Below are 18,292 nucleotides of genomic sequence, written 5' to 3'. Positions count from 1 at the left end.
AGCATATGAGTTCCTATATTGCAGCTTTGAAATCCTAGGTAAAAATTAATAACAGTTAATTATTCTTTCTTATAAGAATGCGTGTTTGTTTTAACTGGCAGTATTGGACTGGAGGGGATGGTGTATGTAACAAATATTAAAATCACTCTTTATGATTTGATCAGGTAGAATGGAGGGGACAAAGTGATGAATTATATGTATGTGGGAGAGGTTGCCGTCAGTCTGTAGTAAGGAGACTCTTGGTTTACTGATAATTTAGAAATGTACATTTAGGATGGTTGTTGTAGCTTGTTGAATTAACTAATAATTTAAAAGCGATAGGACTGCTTATTCAGACAGCTGTATAATGACAGTGTATCTGAATATGAACAAAAATAAAGTTAGGAAGAACATAAGTATGGGAAACATATCCTAGACTATATGTTGCATTTGAGATTTCTTTACATACGTATAAGTGTATGTATATAAAAAAAAAATATATATACACACACATTATACCCTTCTGTATGCATCGATAGAAATACTAAATGTATTCAAGAAGACCCACATTAAAAATGAAGAAACATGAGGAGATATTTTAGCCTTCAAATATTCCCTGATTCTTACTCTATACCTTCAGAACTGGTTTTAGTGTTCATATTTAGTCTTTAATAGTGTTCTGTTCTATATTTTCCTAACATGATGTGGGCATTTACTTTTTGATGTTGAAGTTAGGGAAATGAAATTTTAAAATGCTTATATTGCATATGCAGACCTGGATTCCCAGAGGGATGTGTGCATTTTGCCTCCTATCCAAAACTCATCAGGAAAATACCCTCCCATCCTCTTTGGTGCTGTAGGAGACACCTGACCTGTATATTCACATATATGTTACAAGGAGTGTTGCTTTTTAGCTGTTTCAGTGTGAAATGACCCAACCGATAAACATAGGATGACGAGAGCTTGTTACTCCATTACCTTATGTGCTGTGTCAGTCCTTTATTGACCACAAGATCAAATTTGAAGCACTCTGCTCCTTATCTTCAGTAGCGTCAGTGGACGGAGCTCAGGTGACCTTGGAGTTGGTCTCATCTAGCCTTCTATTTTTGGCTCTGTCCTTTTAGGCTCAATGGAATTGTACTTTGCAGTACTGAAAATTAAGTAGGGGCACTAGTCCATGGCTTTGGAATTCATTTTCACAGGAGATTAGAGTCACTACAAATCTCACCAATTTCAGGGGAAAAAACCCCACAATAAAATCTCTTCTGGAAGCTTACTTTCCAGCAAAATGAAACCTTGCTTTTCAATAAAATACTACCTTAAAGAATAATATTGTCAGACTATTGTAATCACAAAATGTAGCAGCTTGGAATAAGAGTGCCTCTTCAGCCAAACTAAATTATTACCATCATATTTTACAGTTATTTTGTACTTAATTTTATAAATCATGTCCTTCTTATCCATTCTTTTAAAAGAAAATGCTAGTGTAAATGGTAACATTTGTGATGTGCATATTGTTAAAAGCACAGTGTGTGCATATTAGGGAATTGATAGAAATTTCCGTTCAATATGCTAGTGTTGGAATTGTCATCCCTGCATGCCTGTTTATCATCTCGCATCATTACTCCTCAACAGGCTTGAATTAAACTGAAAATTTGTTCAAGGAAAACATGCCTCATTATTTGCATGAAGTACCATGTATTCCTTTCTTGCAGCATAAACAGTAGGTATCTGAGATGCCGGAAAACATCTCCTAAAGCACTTTAGTGATGTGGGCATATGGTCCATCCAGCTGGCAATGGTCTACATTAATATAGAAAATGGGTTCTTTTCAAGGGTTGGCCATCTTTGTTACAGTTACCCTAGCTGAAAAGACATTTTTTATTTTAAGAGTAATTCAATGTGAAAAATAAACTGTGCTGTCCCAGTATAAGCAACCGAGGCAAGAGATAGCTAGTTTAGCAAGCAAAATAAGAATTCACAGCTAAGTCAGATTATCTGTCTTCTGTCACAGCAATACTAAGAACTGTAGACAGAGGAAAGAAGAGTTTCCAGCAGATTCCTATCTGAGTTTGAGTAGAAACTAAAAGTTGAGAGCAAATACATTGGGATGACTGGAGAATTAGTTGAAAGAGGACTGGAGAATTCACTTAATGTGGAAGTAGGAGTGAAAAGTAGGAAAAGATGGAAACAAGCAGGGGTTAAGAGTAAAGGCTCAGAGTTCACAGGGAACACTGGATAGCAATGGGAAACTCAAATTCTAGTTTTGCTCATCTCTCCTAAATAATACTACTAATAATGAAGGTTTTTAAAGAGAGAAAGAAAACAGAGCAACATCAAAGCATATGTAAGTTCATTGACACTGGTAGTACTTCAGGAGTTTATTTGTAGGCAGTGCATCTGATTGTGGAAAGTTAATATATACCTTGGAAAAAAAAAATCTTGTATTAGATGTCTCATTTTTGTACCAGTGCAAAGAACAGATGATAGATTCTTTTATTTATTTTATCGTCTGACATGTTCTAAATTCAAGGTAGTCCATGACTATTAGGATATATACACAAGATGTTACTCAGGTATTAAAACAAAATAGCATGCTTATTTAAAAACACTGTACATTTTAAAGATTCTTGTGTGCTATGCCTTTTCCTTGCATAGTAAATGTACATAAGATGCTTTCTCAGCAGCTGAATAATTTATTTTGAGGTAGTCTTTCAGAGGTACACATTAAAGTTGTGTGGATTGATGTCAGAAACTGAGGTTAAATAACAGGCTCAAGGTTAAATAACAGGCACTCTGTTAAAACTATTGCACACCTATATCAGTTGGCTGACTAGTAATTAAATATAGATGGAACCAATATAATGAACTTAAATGAATGGTTTTAAGCTGATCTCATGTACCAACACATTAAGTCATGCAGTATTTTTCTCCTGCTGCTTAGACTAGTCATAGATTTGAAGGGTATCTGTCTGCTTATTTCAGCCAATGAGAGGCATACAGGCAACTATTTAATTTTTTTTTAATAGTAATATGCCCATTTTTAAACTGGTTTACGGGTGATTTGTTAGATAGGAAGATTAAATTTCACAGTAGTGGCTCTCCACTGTAAATTTACTGACCCCAAGCTTAAATGTTTGCAGTCCATTTCCTTACTATGCAGTATATATTGGGAGAGACAGTATCTTAGAATAAGTGCCCAACATATGTTGCTTCACATGTTAGCATCTATGTTCTGAGTTGTATCTAGGAGTAAAAAGGAGACACTGGAGTTCTTACTGAACTGGTATAATTTCTCTGTTCTCCATATTGCTCGGTAGTATTCAGTTGCTTGTGAAGTTTCCGTATGATCTTTCAAGCTTGGTCCTAATTATAGCTAACTGCAGTCATGTGTTTTAGGAATTGCATAGTCAGAGTTAGTGTGGTGGATTTTATATAAACAACTGCATTTAGATAAATTAACACTTGATTTTTGTCCATTGGAGGCAAGATAGGTCCAGCAGCAATATATTGCTGCAAAATATTCATGCAGTAGAGACTATCTTTGTCAAGTTCTTCTTGTACTTCTCCAGCTTTCAATTATTATTTCTGGTAGATCTGGGCATTTATTTCTTTGTTCTCATTCAACTCTTTTATCAAATTTGAAGAACACAGATGTGATACCAGCTGGTTATACTGGAAAAATAGGAAGTATTCTGCATTCTGAGAAAACTGCTGATCAATTTGAGATGTTATTTCTAGAATTTTCCTGTTCCTTAGGAAGTGTAATGAAAAATTTGTAACAGAAGAATGCAGTCTGTATGTCAAACTTCGTAACTTTTAAGATGGAGGAATTTGATCTACACCTTTTATTTTGATTCAGGAGCACAATCAATCTTTGTTGCTCACATTATTCAGTTGGATCAAAGTCAATACAATTGTTTGCCTCTCATTACTGCTAGAAGGCTATAGACCATCAACAGTCAAATTATGTTAATGAGAATTTCAGGCTGAAGGATTAAGAGAAGCGTGGAGACTCCAAAGTTGATTTGCATTAACAATCTTGACAGTTTCTAAAAGGAAAGATTTAGTGGAAGAATTATGACTGGCCAGGATACCAGAGTAAAGAATCTGGCTTTTCCCCATTAAGTGTGAGCCTAACAATTAAATGAAGAGTAGCTAAGCTCAGCCTCTTCTATTAGGTACTTACAGTCCCCATTAGTAAGGGACCTTTTTTCTAGTTTTCATCTAATTCTTCTATTCCAGTGGCACATAGACTGAAATGAGAATGTCCTATTGCATTTCAAGAGATTGAGCAAGCACAACATCTGCCAAATCTCCTTGACAACCAGTATGTCCTTTTCAAGATAAAGATATTCTGTGAAATGGAAAACAGATTAATCCTGGATCCACTTGATCTTATCTTCAGAACATTCAGCCAGCTTCCCACATCGCCAAATGTCTGATTCTTTTTTTAATACTGACTAATTAAATCATAGATTTCAGGAGTTAATTAGAGAAAAGAGAATAATTCTATTATCAAGGTTGCATTCCAAAAAGAGCTTTAAAAGATTTAAATATGCCAGAACTTGGGCAGAATTCAGTGTATGGTACAAAATGAGCCAAAATTCCTCTAGCCTTTTATTTGCTCAATTACGCTAAAAGGTTAATGCAGTAAAACAGACAGACACACACAGAGAAACAAATACAGTTTGGGTTGTATTTTCAAAAATCTCTAGGCTCCTAAAGGAACAGAAAGAGGATTTTCAGGATGTTAGAGATAATGGGAGTTAGCCTTCTAATCTGCTTACCACTTAAAAATTCCACTAGATTTTTGTTTAGGCACATACTATTGAAAATGTGGCTGGTCTTAACAAGTCTGTATCCTGAGGATGGACATGACACATCAAAAAATTTGAGTTCTGTCACCCTAGTCTTTCAGTTTTGATTGTCATTTGACAGTCTAGTAATAATATGCGCTTTTTTTTGTGAAAGCTGAGAGATTTCTTTTTTCTGAACTTGAAAAATTACATCCTTGTTACCTGATGCTAGAGAAGCAAAGGCAGTCCATGTTTCATTATGATCAGTCCATTATGGTATTTTCCTTAGACATAATTTAAGAAGAAAAAACAGCTTGGTAGGAGAGCATAGTAATGAATACCTGGGAATTCTCACAAGCCACAACACTGGATGCTAATTTGTTCTGTGAGTGTACAGCTTTATTTTCCCCCCAAAGCCAATCTCTCCTTTGCAAATTGCTTTCATTTTGGGGGTTAATGTGCTTCATTACTGTAAAATCCAGACGCCCAACCAAAGAAAGTATTCGAACTTTACATTTACTTCTTTACAAAACTGAAATTTCAGAATTGTTATATAAGATATATGTATGTTATTGCCTGTTCTACCTTCTTTTGGACAGGAGTTAGAGACAGATTTTCCCTTCCATTGTTTTCAGTGCTTTCCTGTTTTCTTTTGTCATAGCTGAATATTAAATATTTCCAATAAATATAGAACAATTTTTTTTTTTAACTTCTCATAAGCTTATTAGCCAAAGTTGCCCTTTCAGTAGCTTTGCTTACTGAAATGCATGAGCTACTTCTGAAAATAAGACTAGTGAGTTGTGTAGGTACTTTTAAAAAAAAAAGCGTATATACTATTTAGATAATGTGTCATGTTTACATCGGATATAGTGACTATGTGGATGCAATACCTTTTCTTTAATAATATATCATCCTTGGCCTCTTTGTTATCCTGAAGAAAACATGTATCAAGTGAGTTAAAGAAAATGTGTTAGGTTTTGTTTCCTGATATCCACCTTTAAAATAAGAGCTTATATTATGTATTTTTAAATGGTGTAGAGTCATCACTGTTTTTCTTATATTTTCCTTCTAAACTTAAATTTTAAATCAATCTTCCTTGGCTTAAAATGTTAAAAAAATCTCAGATATTTTTTTCCTGGTTGCATAGAAGCTGAGTAATACCAACAAAGGCCCTGAACCAAGCCTAACAGAGATCAGTGGAAATCTTCCTGGTGATACTTGTGAGAGTTGGACCAGGCCCTCTTTCTAGGGATAAGAAGCAACATGACTATAATCATCATCATCAGGATGAAAGCAGTATTGCAGCAATTCTCTTAACTTACTGTTTGTCACTGAATGTGAATTCTGCTTGTTTTGAGTTTGTTTCCATTTCTGACTCTTTCATATTTAAACCCTGTATTAGTTGCATATGTTTATGCCATTTTCAGCAGTGTAAGAGGCAAGAAGACAGGACAATCAATACTGGCATTGACAAGAGTTCCATGTTCCATATTGGTATATCTAATCTGTGTATTTTGTTAAAAATAACTTTCTTCTCTCTTCAGGCAGGAATTTTCAGCATGAATGCATGTGAAGAGGGGTTTGCCACTGGTGGCAGGGATGGCTGTGTTCGCTTGTGGGACTTAAATTTTAAACCAATTACTGTGATTGATCTCAGGGAAACAGACCAGGGATATAAAGGTAAAAAGAAGTTTGTCGCTTTTGACATATGGATAAGGTAGGAAATCTACCAGTGTTTTGAACAAGAAAAGACTTTAAAAAAAACAAAAAGGTTGTCTCGTGTGTTACTATGATCTCTTGCTAGAAAAGGAATTTCATCATGCCCACTAGTATGGAGGTCACATAGTCCTTCAAAGTTACTGTATAACATACTATGAAGTTGTAAACACAGAGATTTAATTTTTTTTCTTTTAAACCAATAAAATGCACTTCTTTGCTATAGCACAGCAGTTTTTAACAAGGAACAATAATGCTTTAAGACAACTTAGAAGACACGGTGAGATCTACAGTGTAAAACAGCAGAGTACAGAAATTGCATTTGCTAGTTATCCAAATTTTCATTAAAAGTATTTGGAAGTAATCTACAGTTTTGTAGTACTTAGAATGCTGCTGACATACCGATGACTTCAATTACAGTTTATGTCATGCTAAAATTTTACATCTAGCAGTTTATAGCATGTTTTGTCAGTGTTCTAGATATTGTTGCTGTAGTGATTCAGGAAAAGAATACAAACATATACTGAAGCACTAATGTCATTTACAATATTGCTTTTGTTGGCATTTGGTTTTCTTTGCCCACAGTCACTTTGTTATTTTCTACTATCTTGCCAAGAATTTGACAATGTGGTAGAATGTCTGATGGCATTCTGATAACTGATTGCAAGTTAAATCTTTGTATTCTGTAATTGACTTGGCATTTCCACCAAGATTGTGAAATACTGCAACAAGATGGAATACATTCCATTTTAAATGCCCTGAGGTACAGTGACTCTGATTTAAATTTAAATTTACTCAGCTGCTGTTTCTCAGCTCTGTTGCATGTACTTGAAAGCTATGTTTCATTCCCCATTTCATTCTCTCAAACTTGTTCTCTACTCCAGATTGTCGTCTTTACTTTGGAACAGACTCTCGCCGTGAACTCTTTTGGTTCTTCTTGATCACTTATGTGAACTCCATCCTCATATTTTTGACTTGTCAAATGCCCATTACAGAGCTAACAGCTTTTTAAAAATCCTATCTTTAATAAGTTTAGTTTCCTGAATCTTTTCCCTTCAGTCTTTTTTCTTATCATATCCTTTTGAGGATTGCCTTTATGACTTGTCCTTCTACTCGTTTTCTTAATTGCATTTTCTGCTGCTCCTATACCTCACCTGTTGGTAATTTTATCCATGAACACAAACTCAAGTTCTGTATCTCTGTGAATGGCTCGCAGAGCAATTAGTCGACTCTAGATATATCTCCAAGTAGTCAAATTGTTTTTCAAAATATCTCCCACCACCATAAGGAGTTCCAAATTACTAAAACAGGTGTCTTAATCATCCTTCATCAAAGATTCTGGTTGTTTCTTTCTTTATTTTTTAATCACTGTAGACAATATAACCATATAATGTCTAGATTATAGGGCTGAATGGTAAGGTGGTTATATTCATCAGTGCAGCACAATAGGAACAAATCTGTAAAGGAAAACAGTTGGTGTAGAGGGTTAGAGTAGCACAATATATATGCATTTTGAAGGGTGTTATCTCTAGTCTGGTTCAGTGGACAGAACATTGTATTGCAGTTGCAGTGCAGTGAGTGCACTCCTGGAGCACATCTTTCAGTTCTGTTTCATATGGAGGGAGTCTTATTTGTGTGGTTGAAGGCTATGTTGTAATGCAAGGCACAGTAAGTAGGCACGATCAGGAGCTTTGCTTTGAAAGCTAGCATTTTCAGAGTTAAAACATCAGTGCAGATGCACCAGACTGGCCTGCTAACCCACCCATTTGCTGCTTCCAAGTCTTGCAATTTTTTTCCAATGTAAATTTAATAACATAAGGCTATTCTTTTCCCTCTGCATAGTTAAAAATATTTTTTAGAAGCACATCAACTCATACCATTACAATATTCCTTTCTCTCTTCCAAGAGATACAATTTTATCTCACATACTAATCCGGAGTAGTTTTTCGAAGATCACTCTTGAGCTATTTTCCACAGAAGTCAGTGTTTAGGCAAAGTGAATTAAGTTAGGCATTGCTACCATTTGGTTATCTACACCTCAGATTGGCAAAACTGAGTTGTGCTATCAGAATGTAATAAATACAGCCCGTTTTAAAAGGTGCATATTCCTAAAATTGGGCGCCTAAGACTGGGTTCTCAGTGCACAACTGTCCTAACTTCCGTTTTATTATTCCCAACCTTATCTACAAACAAGTGCAGCCCGTGAGTGCTTACCTCCACTGTAAGCCTGGAAACTAATTCAGTTGTTAGGAATGCATGTTAAATCCCATCATAAACCCCTTTCATCTCTTTATATGTTGTTTCAGTTTGATTTATTTTTATTTTCTATTTAGTGGGGAAAATAATTCCAGATACTATTAAGATGTTACAAAGATCTGCTTTAGGGGGAGCATCTCAGAAGCAAGCTGGCGAGAATTGGGGTCTTCAAACATCTTGCATATAGTGCATGTTCCACTGATGCTTCTGTCACTTATGTAATATAGGTTCATCTAGCTGGTACTAAGGTCCATGGTTTGATCACAAACTGTAATTTATATTGTCTTTCTACCTTTATTGAAATTTAAAGACATTAAATGTGTAATTTCAGATGCAAATGTCAGTATTATCTTTGTCAGAGATCTTGCAGTACAAGAGTTAGGTACATGTCCTTTATTAAAATGAGGCTCACATTTTATTTTAGAATTTTTGTAATGCTAAGCTTGAAAAGTTAAATGTTCCAAGGGCAGTATGTATTATAAGGAATAGATAAAAGGAGTAAATGGAGGAATAAAAGAAGGTATATGAGTATGTCTTGACATTTTCTTGCTTTTATGTTTTGTTATGTGCTACGTTACCTTTGTTTCACAAATTCTCAGGATGTATCTCTCAGTAACAATCTCTTCTATAGGTCTGTCTGTAAGAAGTGTTTGCTGGAGAGGAGACCATATACTCGTCGGGACACAAGACAGTGAAATTTTTGAAATTGTGGTGCATGAGCGTAATAAGCCTTTCCTGATAATGCAGGGGCACTGTGAAGGAGAGCTGTGGGCTTTGGCTGTCCATCCTACAAAACCACTAGCAATGACGGGAAGTGATGATCGATCAGTCAGGTTAAATCTTATTTGTTTGTTTGTTTGTTTCTTTAACTGCATAAAGTTTTATACAAACAGCTCATTTTCTAGATAACCTAATTGAAATGTATACATTTTAGAGGTATTAAAATGTGGCATTGAAGTGCTTCTGAACCAGTTAAGTTATGCATGAAATTAGTGCTCCCTCATAATAACATGTAGTGGAAATGTATATTTCACAAAAATGAAATGTACAAAATTTGAACAAGTTTCAGCTAGCCTAACATTAAGCACTCATTCACAAGTATCCCATAACTGTTTTCTATTCAGGAGTTATTTTAGGCATTCACAGGTTACAATGAAAAAAATTTTAATAAAAACTTACAATTTTTACTCTTACCGTATTCACTTTTTCACATGCTGCGAATTAACTTTTAGCTTGGGAGTTTCATCAAACAATGTATGCATAGTAAATAGTATCTATATTCTGAGAAAACCCAGTAAATTACTCCCTTTTACAAGTTCATCTTTTTTTGTCAAAAACATCTTTTCGTTCTGAGAAATTAAATGTGTTGGCATTTTTGTTAAGTACCTTAAGTGTAACAGGGTTAAGCAAAACAGTAGTTGAATTATGAATATTGAAATAATGCTCTAGAATTCCAGATATATCTTGTAAATGACAGATGTTGTAATGTATCTTGTAGTAAAAACTTACGTGTTATAATATTATCTAGTTATATGTAAAGAGTTATGAATAATGACTTCTTAATAAGAAAGGATATTTTACTGAGCAAAGTCTTTAACTGTTCTTTAATGTTGTTCTTGGCTAAAATCATTGGCAAAACAGTGGAATTTTCAGAGCTGTCTGAAAGTATGTATCATCATATGTTGTCATTCTTTTTATATTCAGAAAGTCAAACAAAATTAATCTGTCCCTGCATTTTCTCATTAGATATCTTCTCACTATTTTAAATATAGGAATATTCTTTGTTGTATGCAAAATTCACACTTTTGTCTTAGATTTTCCTTGTGGAAAATTATTTTAAAATAGGACACTACCACATCCAGCGTTCTGCAGAAATTGCAGGCTTCATGCTATCTATGACACAGCTACAAACCACGCCTTACATTTGTAATTATTACTTTATCTTAGAATTTGGAGTTTAATAGACCATGCTCTGATTGCCCGGTGCAATATGGAGGAACCCATTCGCTGTGCTGCGGTTAGTACTGATGGAATCCATCTTGCTCTTGGAATGAAGGACGGCTCTTTCACTGTGCTTAGAGTCAGGTATGTTACAAAAATTAAAAATAGGTATGTTATTAACTCTTTCAAGCATGTTATCTAATTGCTTTTATAAATTGTATGTATATTGACACTGTAGTGACCATATATGAGTAGATCACTTACATTTCTGTTTTAAGTCTTGAGGGTGCTCAAATTTTTTAAATGTGTGTGCTACATGTGTTCATGTTGTTCCATAGCAATACATTTGAAAAAGTATATTGGTCTGTTTGCAAAGAATGGCAGTGTTCTAGGAAGTGTTTTACTTTAGGTTTTAGCTTTATTAATTATTCTTGAATTAGTAAGAAACAAATTTCATTACTTCCTAAATTGTTTCCGTGTGTTGGAATGCTGCTGTCAGCACATCAAGCATACAAAACCAGTGCTATCTTGTTGCTGTGATCCCACAGTTTCAAAGGGAAAATGAGATCTGTGTCTCATGTCAGTGAAGTTTTCTTCCCTGAGTGAATAAAGATGTGGTAATCTACCTGATGAATTTTTTTTTTTTTTTTTTTTTTGCAGACCCAGCTTGAACAGTTCCTTTTGTTCGCTCTCCCTCAGCCCAGTGCAGCACCTTCTTGTGTCACTGTTCCCTTCTCTTTTTTTTGCCATGAAGCCCTACCCAACTGTAAAGATCACAGTGTTGTGTTTGCACATGTGATAGTAAAGTTCACTTCATCATTTCACAGTTTTGTCCATTTTTTAAAACTGGGTACTTGACAGTGTGATAAGGCTCTTCTATACTTATGACATGCTTTCTTTCATACTACAGAGATATGACTGAGGTTGTTCATATCAAAGACAGGAAAGAAGCTATTCATGAACTGAAATATTCACCAGATGGGAATTTCCTAGCTGTTGGTTCCAATGACAGCTCTGTGGATATATATGGTGTTGTTCAGCGATACAAGAAAGTTGGGGAATGTATTGGATCTTCAAGTTTCATCACCCATATGGATTGGTCTTCGGACAGTAAATACTTACAGACCAATGATGGCAATGGGAAGAGACTTTTTTACAGAATGCCAAGTAAGATTCTGAGTTGGCTTTATGATATTTCTTACTTATTACAGAAAGAATGTATAATAGTTTTGTAAAAACAGCCAAATACGGATCCTGGTTCAAAGCACTGGGTTACAAAGAAATTTTTTTCTAAGTTCATATAAATACTTGCTATATTTGATTAATTATTATATACGTATAGCATTTTCTGGCAAAGTTACTTAAATATTTTTATCCTTCTATGTTTACTCTTCTTTATAATGCATCTTTTCATGGTAGAGATGCTGGCTTATAATTTATTTTATTTCTCAAAACAAAATTTTTGCTCCCACTTTTTTAGAAAAAGAAGAATATTGCATTCAAATTCAATTTTGCAGTAGCTTAATAGCTTTGTACTTATTCAGCTTGGATATTAAATGAATTATCATTTGCTCGCACTGTATGGTTTTTAAAATGTGTGGAAATATCAATATGGTGCATCTTGGAAGAGTCATCTAGTTTTCTAGAACTATGTTTGCAGCAGAACTGAGGAATTTAACTTAAATGAGCTTTTACAGTGAGAAATTTGTAATAGAAACAATTGGAATGCAAATGAATTTGGAGGTATAATGGGACTAGGTAACTGTAGAGAAAATAAGAGTACCTGATATAAGGATGCCAGAATGTTAGGAATTACTCACTGGAAGCAAAAGTATATTGAAGCTGTGATACATATATGATTCAATCATGCAACCTTCAAAATGAATAAAAATAACCAAATGAAATTTAGCTGGGCAGTCTACTGATAATGCAAGTTCAAATATGTTTTTTCTCTTTTATGGCAGGGGACTGTTAAAAAAAATTAGTATATTAGATAATACTAAAATACAGTTTTCAGATTCAAAGTATGTGACAAGCCCATTATTGTAAATATTTTCAAGACAACATTGTCTTGAAAACTTGACTGAACTCTCCCATACTCTTGAAACAGTTTTCATCAAGACAGTTCCCTCTGCAGAGGACATACGCACATAGGACATATATCTTAAAGCTTCAAATTTAAGTAGTCCTGATTACAATATGTCAAGGGCAGTGTTTGTCACAAGATTTGACTTTTCTTCTGTGTGTATACACTCTTTATATAATATCATTCTATATTTTTCCCACTCATCGTATTTGTAGTATTTATTTATTATCATCACCACTTACTATATTGTCCCTTCATTTGTTACACAATATTTATGCTTTGCGCTGTACATTATTCATAGTTCCATGGAGCTTTTTGTGACTATCTTTGCTGAAGCATCTAATTCATTCTATGCACAAGTTTGATTTTGTGCACTGAATGAGACAGAAGATATGTAAGAAAAGATATTAAATGAGAATTTAATTAGACTGTAACAAATACATACATACAGGAGGAGCAATTTGAAGTTATATAGGCAGCTTTCAGACTGGAGTTTCTTGATATATTAGAATGTGGGATTGTGAAAGCTTGTTTATGAAAAAGTTTAGCAAAGTCAGTGAAGTTAAAGGATTCTCCTAAATATTTCAAAATAATGATTGGAATCATATAACATTTGAAATTCCACTATAAATGAGTAAAGAACTTGTAGTTGCCTAATACAAGAGATGTAGGACTTAGTCACGGATATAACCAGTATTAGTAGTCATCGTTTACGTGGATTAGTGATTGAAAGAGATTACAAGGTAAACCTTGTCAAAGGGTGCAGTTATTTCATCAGAGCTGAAGGATCTTCAAACAGGGTGTTTGAGTTCCTTTCCAGATTTTGGAGGGGTACATAGTAGTTAAACTCTTCCTCGAGTATGGGGTTTTTTGGTTGGTTGTTTGGGTTTTCTTTAAGTTTTCCTTTCTGATTTATTTGCCATTTTGCTTTATCTTTTTTCTATGGCTGTTCTTTACTCTGTTTATTCCAGTCCACTTGAGTTCTCCCTTGCCCTAGCCCCCTGTTGAAAACTTACCTCCTTACAGTACCTGAGGCTGCTCCCCCCTACATCCCATCCTATCCCCTCCCACTAGTCAGAATCCTATTAGCAATAAGAAAACAGGAAAAAACCTAGCCCAGTTGCCTTCAATTTTGTTACCACTGAAGACTGAGAGGTGAGTTGTTGGCAGTGTCCTGCTTAGGTTCTGCAGTTGCACGCTCAGTCTGACTCACAACTTTTACATTTGCTTGCATTGTTCTTGTGTTGCTCCTGCACTCTGCTTCTGGCCATTCCTGAAACAGTATTTATTAAATGAGCCTTTGGTCTGATTCAGTACTTAAGCTCTTAGATGAAACTTTGTGGGATTGGAACAACCTTATTACAGCTAGAGCTGATGTGAAATAATTTATCAAGGATCTAAGCATAGAATTGGTATTTTCAGTAGTTTACAGCGGCCAAATAGAAATGAGTTCTTCAGGTTTTGCTCTAAACAGCCCAGGTTTCTAGAATAGTTCAGCAACAAAATTTTTCAAAACTTTATCTTAGAATGGCTACATGTATTTTTTGATAAACATTTAAAAATGACACAGACTCAAGCAGATATCAAGAAATAATAAAACCTGTAAAGTACCAAACCCTTGATCTTCTGTTAAGTAGTCTGGAGAAGCCTTATTACTGATACTGTTGGTCATAATAGAGAATATTAGATCACGACAGTTTTAGAAGTCAGTTTTTAATTTTGTCTCACTTGGATTTGATTTCTGGAGAATTTTAAGAAATTTTACATTCTTTAAAATTGCATAAGTGAATATTGAAAAATAGCTCTTTATTTTTGTCTTAGGTGGAAAAGAAGTAACAAACAAAGAGGAATTAAAAGGCATTCAGTGGGCATCATGGACCTGTGTTTCTGGCCTTGAAGTTAATGGAATCTGGCCCAAATATTCAGATATAAATGATGTAAATTCTGTGGATGCAAATTTTATTGGGCAAGTTATGGTTACAGCTGATGATTATGGAATAGTAAAGCTCTTTCGATACCCATGTCTAAGAAAAGGTAGTACTTTTAAGTTCAGTTATAAATGCGTATTTTTGAGTTTCGGTTATTCAAGAAAAAGGTTTTAGAAAACTGGGGTTTTGAAAATTATATAAATAGCCAATATTTATTCTTCGAAGTTTAGTTTGAGCTCAAAGGTGGAAAACAATATTAGGCTGGTGTATTGTATTGGTATTCATTGTAACAGTAACAGTATTTTATTTGCACTTTGAATAGGGTAGCCAAAAGTTTTACATAGATTTTATTTTGTAAAATAGTTCTCCTTCTTTCTTTTTTTTTTTTTTTTTGATAGAATTTCACAAGGCGATGCAATATCTACCCTTTTATGAGATATGTATCTTTAATTAGTTCACTTTGGTCTTCAAGTAGTTTTCTTCCTTCCTCTGGATCTGTGATGGAGATTTGGGCTAGGAACTAGAAAAAATAACTTTCTAAATTATTAGAGGCAATTAATAAGTGAACAGCAAATTGGTCCTGTAATCGGAGTATGCCACTGTACATTATTTGAAGTTTAAAAACTTTTCCAACACACTTTTCCTTAAAAATTTACTAGCAATAAGGACAAACCTCATGTGAAATTTTTAGAACTGAAGCCTAAAACGGGGTATATAATTTTCAAGTTTACTATTCAGGACTGAATGAACAGGGGAGAGATGTAGATCCTTTTAGATGAGAAAGCTTCATTTTTTCAGAGCTGTTTGAAGAACTTGATTCTAGACATCATTCAGCTTGGAACTGTAACAAATTATCAGTAGCGGAGATCTCTGTCTTGGAGCTGGTAACATGATGATGATCAGAGAAAGCCTGTGAAACCTTCCCTAGCTTTTAAGAAGAGTCCTCTTAACCTAAAAAGTTTGCCTGGGGACTAGATCAAATCTCTGTTTTGAAAGGGGAAACAAAAAGTTGCACCATTGCATCACTGCAATTTGCAGCACTGCATGTTTAATGCTGGCTAAAACTGCACGATCTTCGTAATGGGTCTTAGGATATGTCTTCAAGCAGTATGTGCTTAAAGAATTTTATTTTTTTTTAATGGCTGATACTCCCCCATAGTTTTTTCAACTCTTTTTGTCAAAGGTGATATTAAAAAACACTTCATTTCAATCTTTCCAGTTTTATTTTTAAAGTGATAAGGCTTTATTGGTACCTGAGATAATAAAAAAATATATTCTTTTAAAAAGTCTTCTGTCCATTTGAAAGAGACTGAATTTGTTCCCCTTTTGTCCCTATTTTGCACTAGAATTATAAAACCAAAGAAAAGGCACAAGAATCTGTATAATAGAGTGCTGTTAGGAACTTCTTTTTAGTAACTGATCCAATGATTGTGTTGTAATTATGTAGTAGTTAGTGAAAACATTAACTTGATGTAGTTATACTACTGCTACCACTGCTGCTGCTACTACTACTAAAGGTGCGAGGACAGAATTGCTAGAAGTGCTTAGCACTCAAATTACACAAAGAGTGGGAACCAGCACACATATGGGAATGTTTTCATAGAGCTAAATATACATCATTTAACACTTAAATAATTGCATCTTTTCAATGTAGAAATAATAATTGGCAAAATCTTTGTTTGTAAAAAATAACATAAAATTAATACAATAAAATTTTTTTTTAAATCTTCCTTTAGTACACCTCATACATCACTATCATATGTTTTCTCTCTTTGTGTCTGACTTTTTAAAGCTATTATATCCTGGAATCCAAACTTAAAAATTTACCTTTAAAGACAGATTAAAATTTTGGAATACTACCAAAAGCTGCTGCTATTAATAAAAATATCACTAGTAATTAAAATATCTTAATTAAAGTAATACTTTTTATAAAGGTTCCTTGATATGTTTTCCTGAGGTGCTTCTGAAACATCTTTTCCACATATATTGAAAGATATTTTTATTCTTGTTCTAGGAGCAAAGTTTAAAAAATATCTTGGTCATTCTGCTCACGTGACAAATGTCAGATGGTCGCATGATCACCAGTGGGTTGTTTCCATTGGGGGAGCTGATCATTCTGTCTTTCAGTGGAAATTTGTCCCTGACCGGAAGTTGAAGGATTCTCTTCATATAGCACCCCAAGGTAAGTAACTTATTTTAAAAAAAAGGGTGGGAGGAGGGGAGGCTAAAAGAGAAGTAAATTTCTTTGGTGCAAGTATAGAAATAAATATTTAGAATTTTCAGTCTGCACAAAATTGTTGTTCTTTAAACTTTGCAGCTGCCTGAAGTACCTGATAGTGTTGCCTAATACTTGCCTGTACCCTTGTATGCTCAGTCTAGCAAGATTGTGAGAAAAATTCACTGTGTTCCCTGTGCAAAGGGAAAATTTAAAAGTTCAGATCATAGATATGAATTTATGAATTCTGTACATATCATCCTTTACTAAATTGACAACTGGATGCCCAGGTGTCACTGGAAAAAAAAGATGTATATACTCGTTTGATTAAAGTTTGAAGTATTTAGATGATAATTTAAGCATTGTAATTGATTTTTTTTTAAAGCAGAGTATTAATAGCAGAATATTTGGAAAAAAATACAGATCATGTTTCAACCAGTGATTAATACAGCAATTATTCTCATGACTGAGTTTCCCAAAATCAAACAATTAACTGAGTACCTCACTTGGAAATTCCTAAAGGAATTCAGAGAGTCTTTTGGGGAAATAAGTATATAGAGTTACAGTGAAATAGGCTGTTTCACCCTTGAATTGCTAAGATCAGTTGAAAATGTATCAGAAATGAATGCTGATTCAGTGCTGGCCTTGTCAGCGCCAAATGCAGAAAGAAGTAATAGTTCTCTTCGTTTCCTTGATGAAGCCTCCAAAATGCCTTTAACTGGTTTGATCCTTCATGGTATGAATTCATTTTCAACTAATTATTTCCTATGAGCCAAATTTCTCATTAGCTACTGCTTCCCAGGATAAAATTCTTATATATGAAGTGTTGTTTAGATTCCTTGTTCCTGGATATATAACCTTACTTCTGGCTATCTGACAGTATGTGCAACATACATCTGTTTTGTCACTCGATTGATAACTGTCCTGTTAATGGCTTTTCTAACTCTGTAATCTGCTACCTTTATTGATAGCAATATTGTTTTTCTTTAGATCACTGATAAAAATGTTAAGTAGTGTAGCTCCAAAGATTGCTTTTTATTGCATACATCGAGAAACATTTCTTACTGATTGATGATTCTCTCTTTGTAATTTCATTTTGAGATATTTTAAAATCCATTTGTGTTCTACGCTGAATTTGTGTCTGGCTTCTTAATCAAAAAATGTGCCACATTCAATCAAAGGTTGCAGAAAGATCCAGAAATCATTTATCAGCCAGCACATTCTTTTCACTTTCTGTTGGAATGAAACTCTGTGCTACAACTTTATCTGGCTTTCCCCAGCTGTAAAACAGCAATGTCAAATGACTACTCTTTTTCTCCACAGTCACCAAAAATTTTACCGCTTCCTTCCTGTATACGATTCCCCCCCCCCC

At 34.3% G+C, this 18,292-nt stretch overlaps 1 protein-coding gene across 8 annotated transcripts in view; it reads left to right on the top strand.

Moving 5' to 3' along the window:
- Window positions 1–18,292, top strand: part of EML5 (EMAP like 5) — a 119,088-nt gene that overhangs the window by 32,239 nt on the left and 68,557 nt on the right. For all 8 annotated transcript variants that reach the window (XR_008234541.1, XM_052782942.1, XM_052782940.1 and 5 more), the window contains exons 6-11: window positions 6,323–6,458; window positions 9,382–9,583; window positions 10,698–10,835; window positions 11,602–11,858; window positions 14,599–14,811; window positions 16,720–16,887. Coding sequence is in view for 7 of the 8 variants with exons in the window: in XM_052782942.1 (XP_052638902.1) it covers window positions 6,323–6,458; window positions 9,382–9,583; window positions 10,698–10,835; window positions 11,602–11,858; window positions 14,599–14,811; window positions 16,720–16,887 (1,114 nt within the window). In the remaining variant the exon portion in view is untranslated. The remainder of the gene's footprint in view (window positions 1–6,322; window positions 6,459–9,381; window positions 9,584–10,697; window positions 10,836–11,601; window positions 11,859–14,598; window positions 14,812–16,719; window positions 16,888–18,292) is intronic.

Source organism: Harpia harpyja, chromosome 3 (assembly GCF_026419915.1).
Source record: "Harpia harpyja isolate bHarHar1 chromosome 3, bHarHar1 primary haplotype, whole genome shotgun sequence".
NCBI lineage: Eukaryota > Metazoa > Chordata > Aves > Accipitriformes > Accipitridae > Harpia > Harpia harpyja.
The sequence above is the reverse complement of the archived record's forward strand: the minus strand, read 5'-3'. Positions and strand labels throughout refer to the sequence as shown.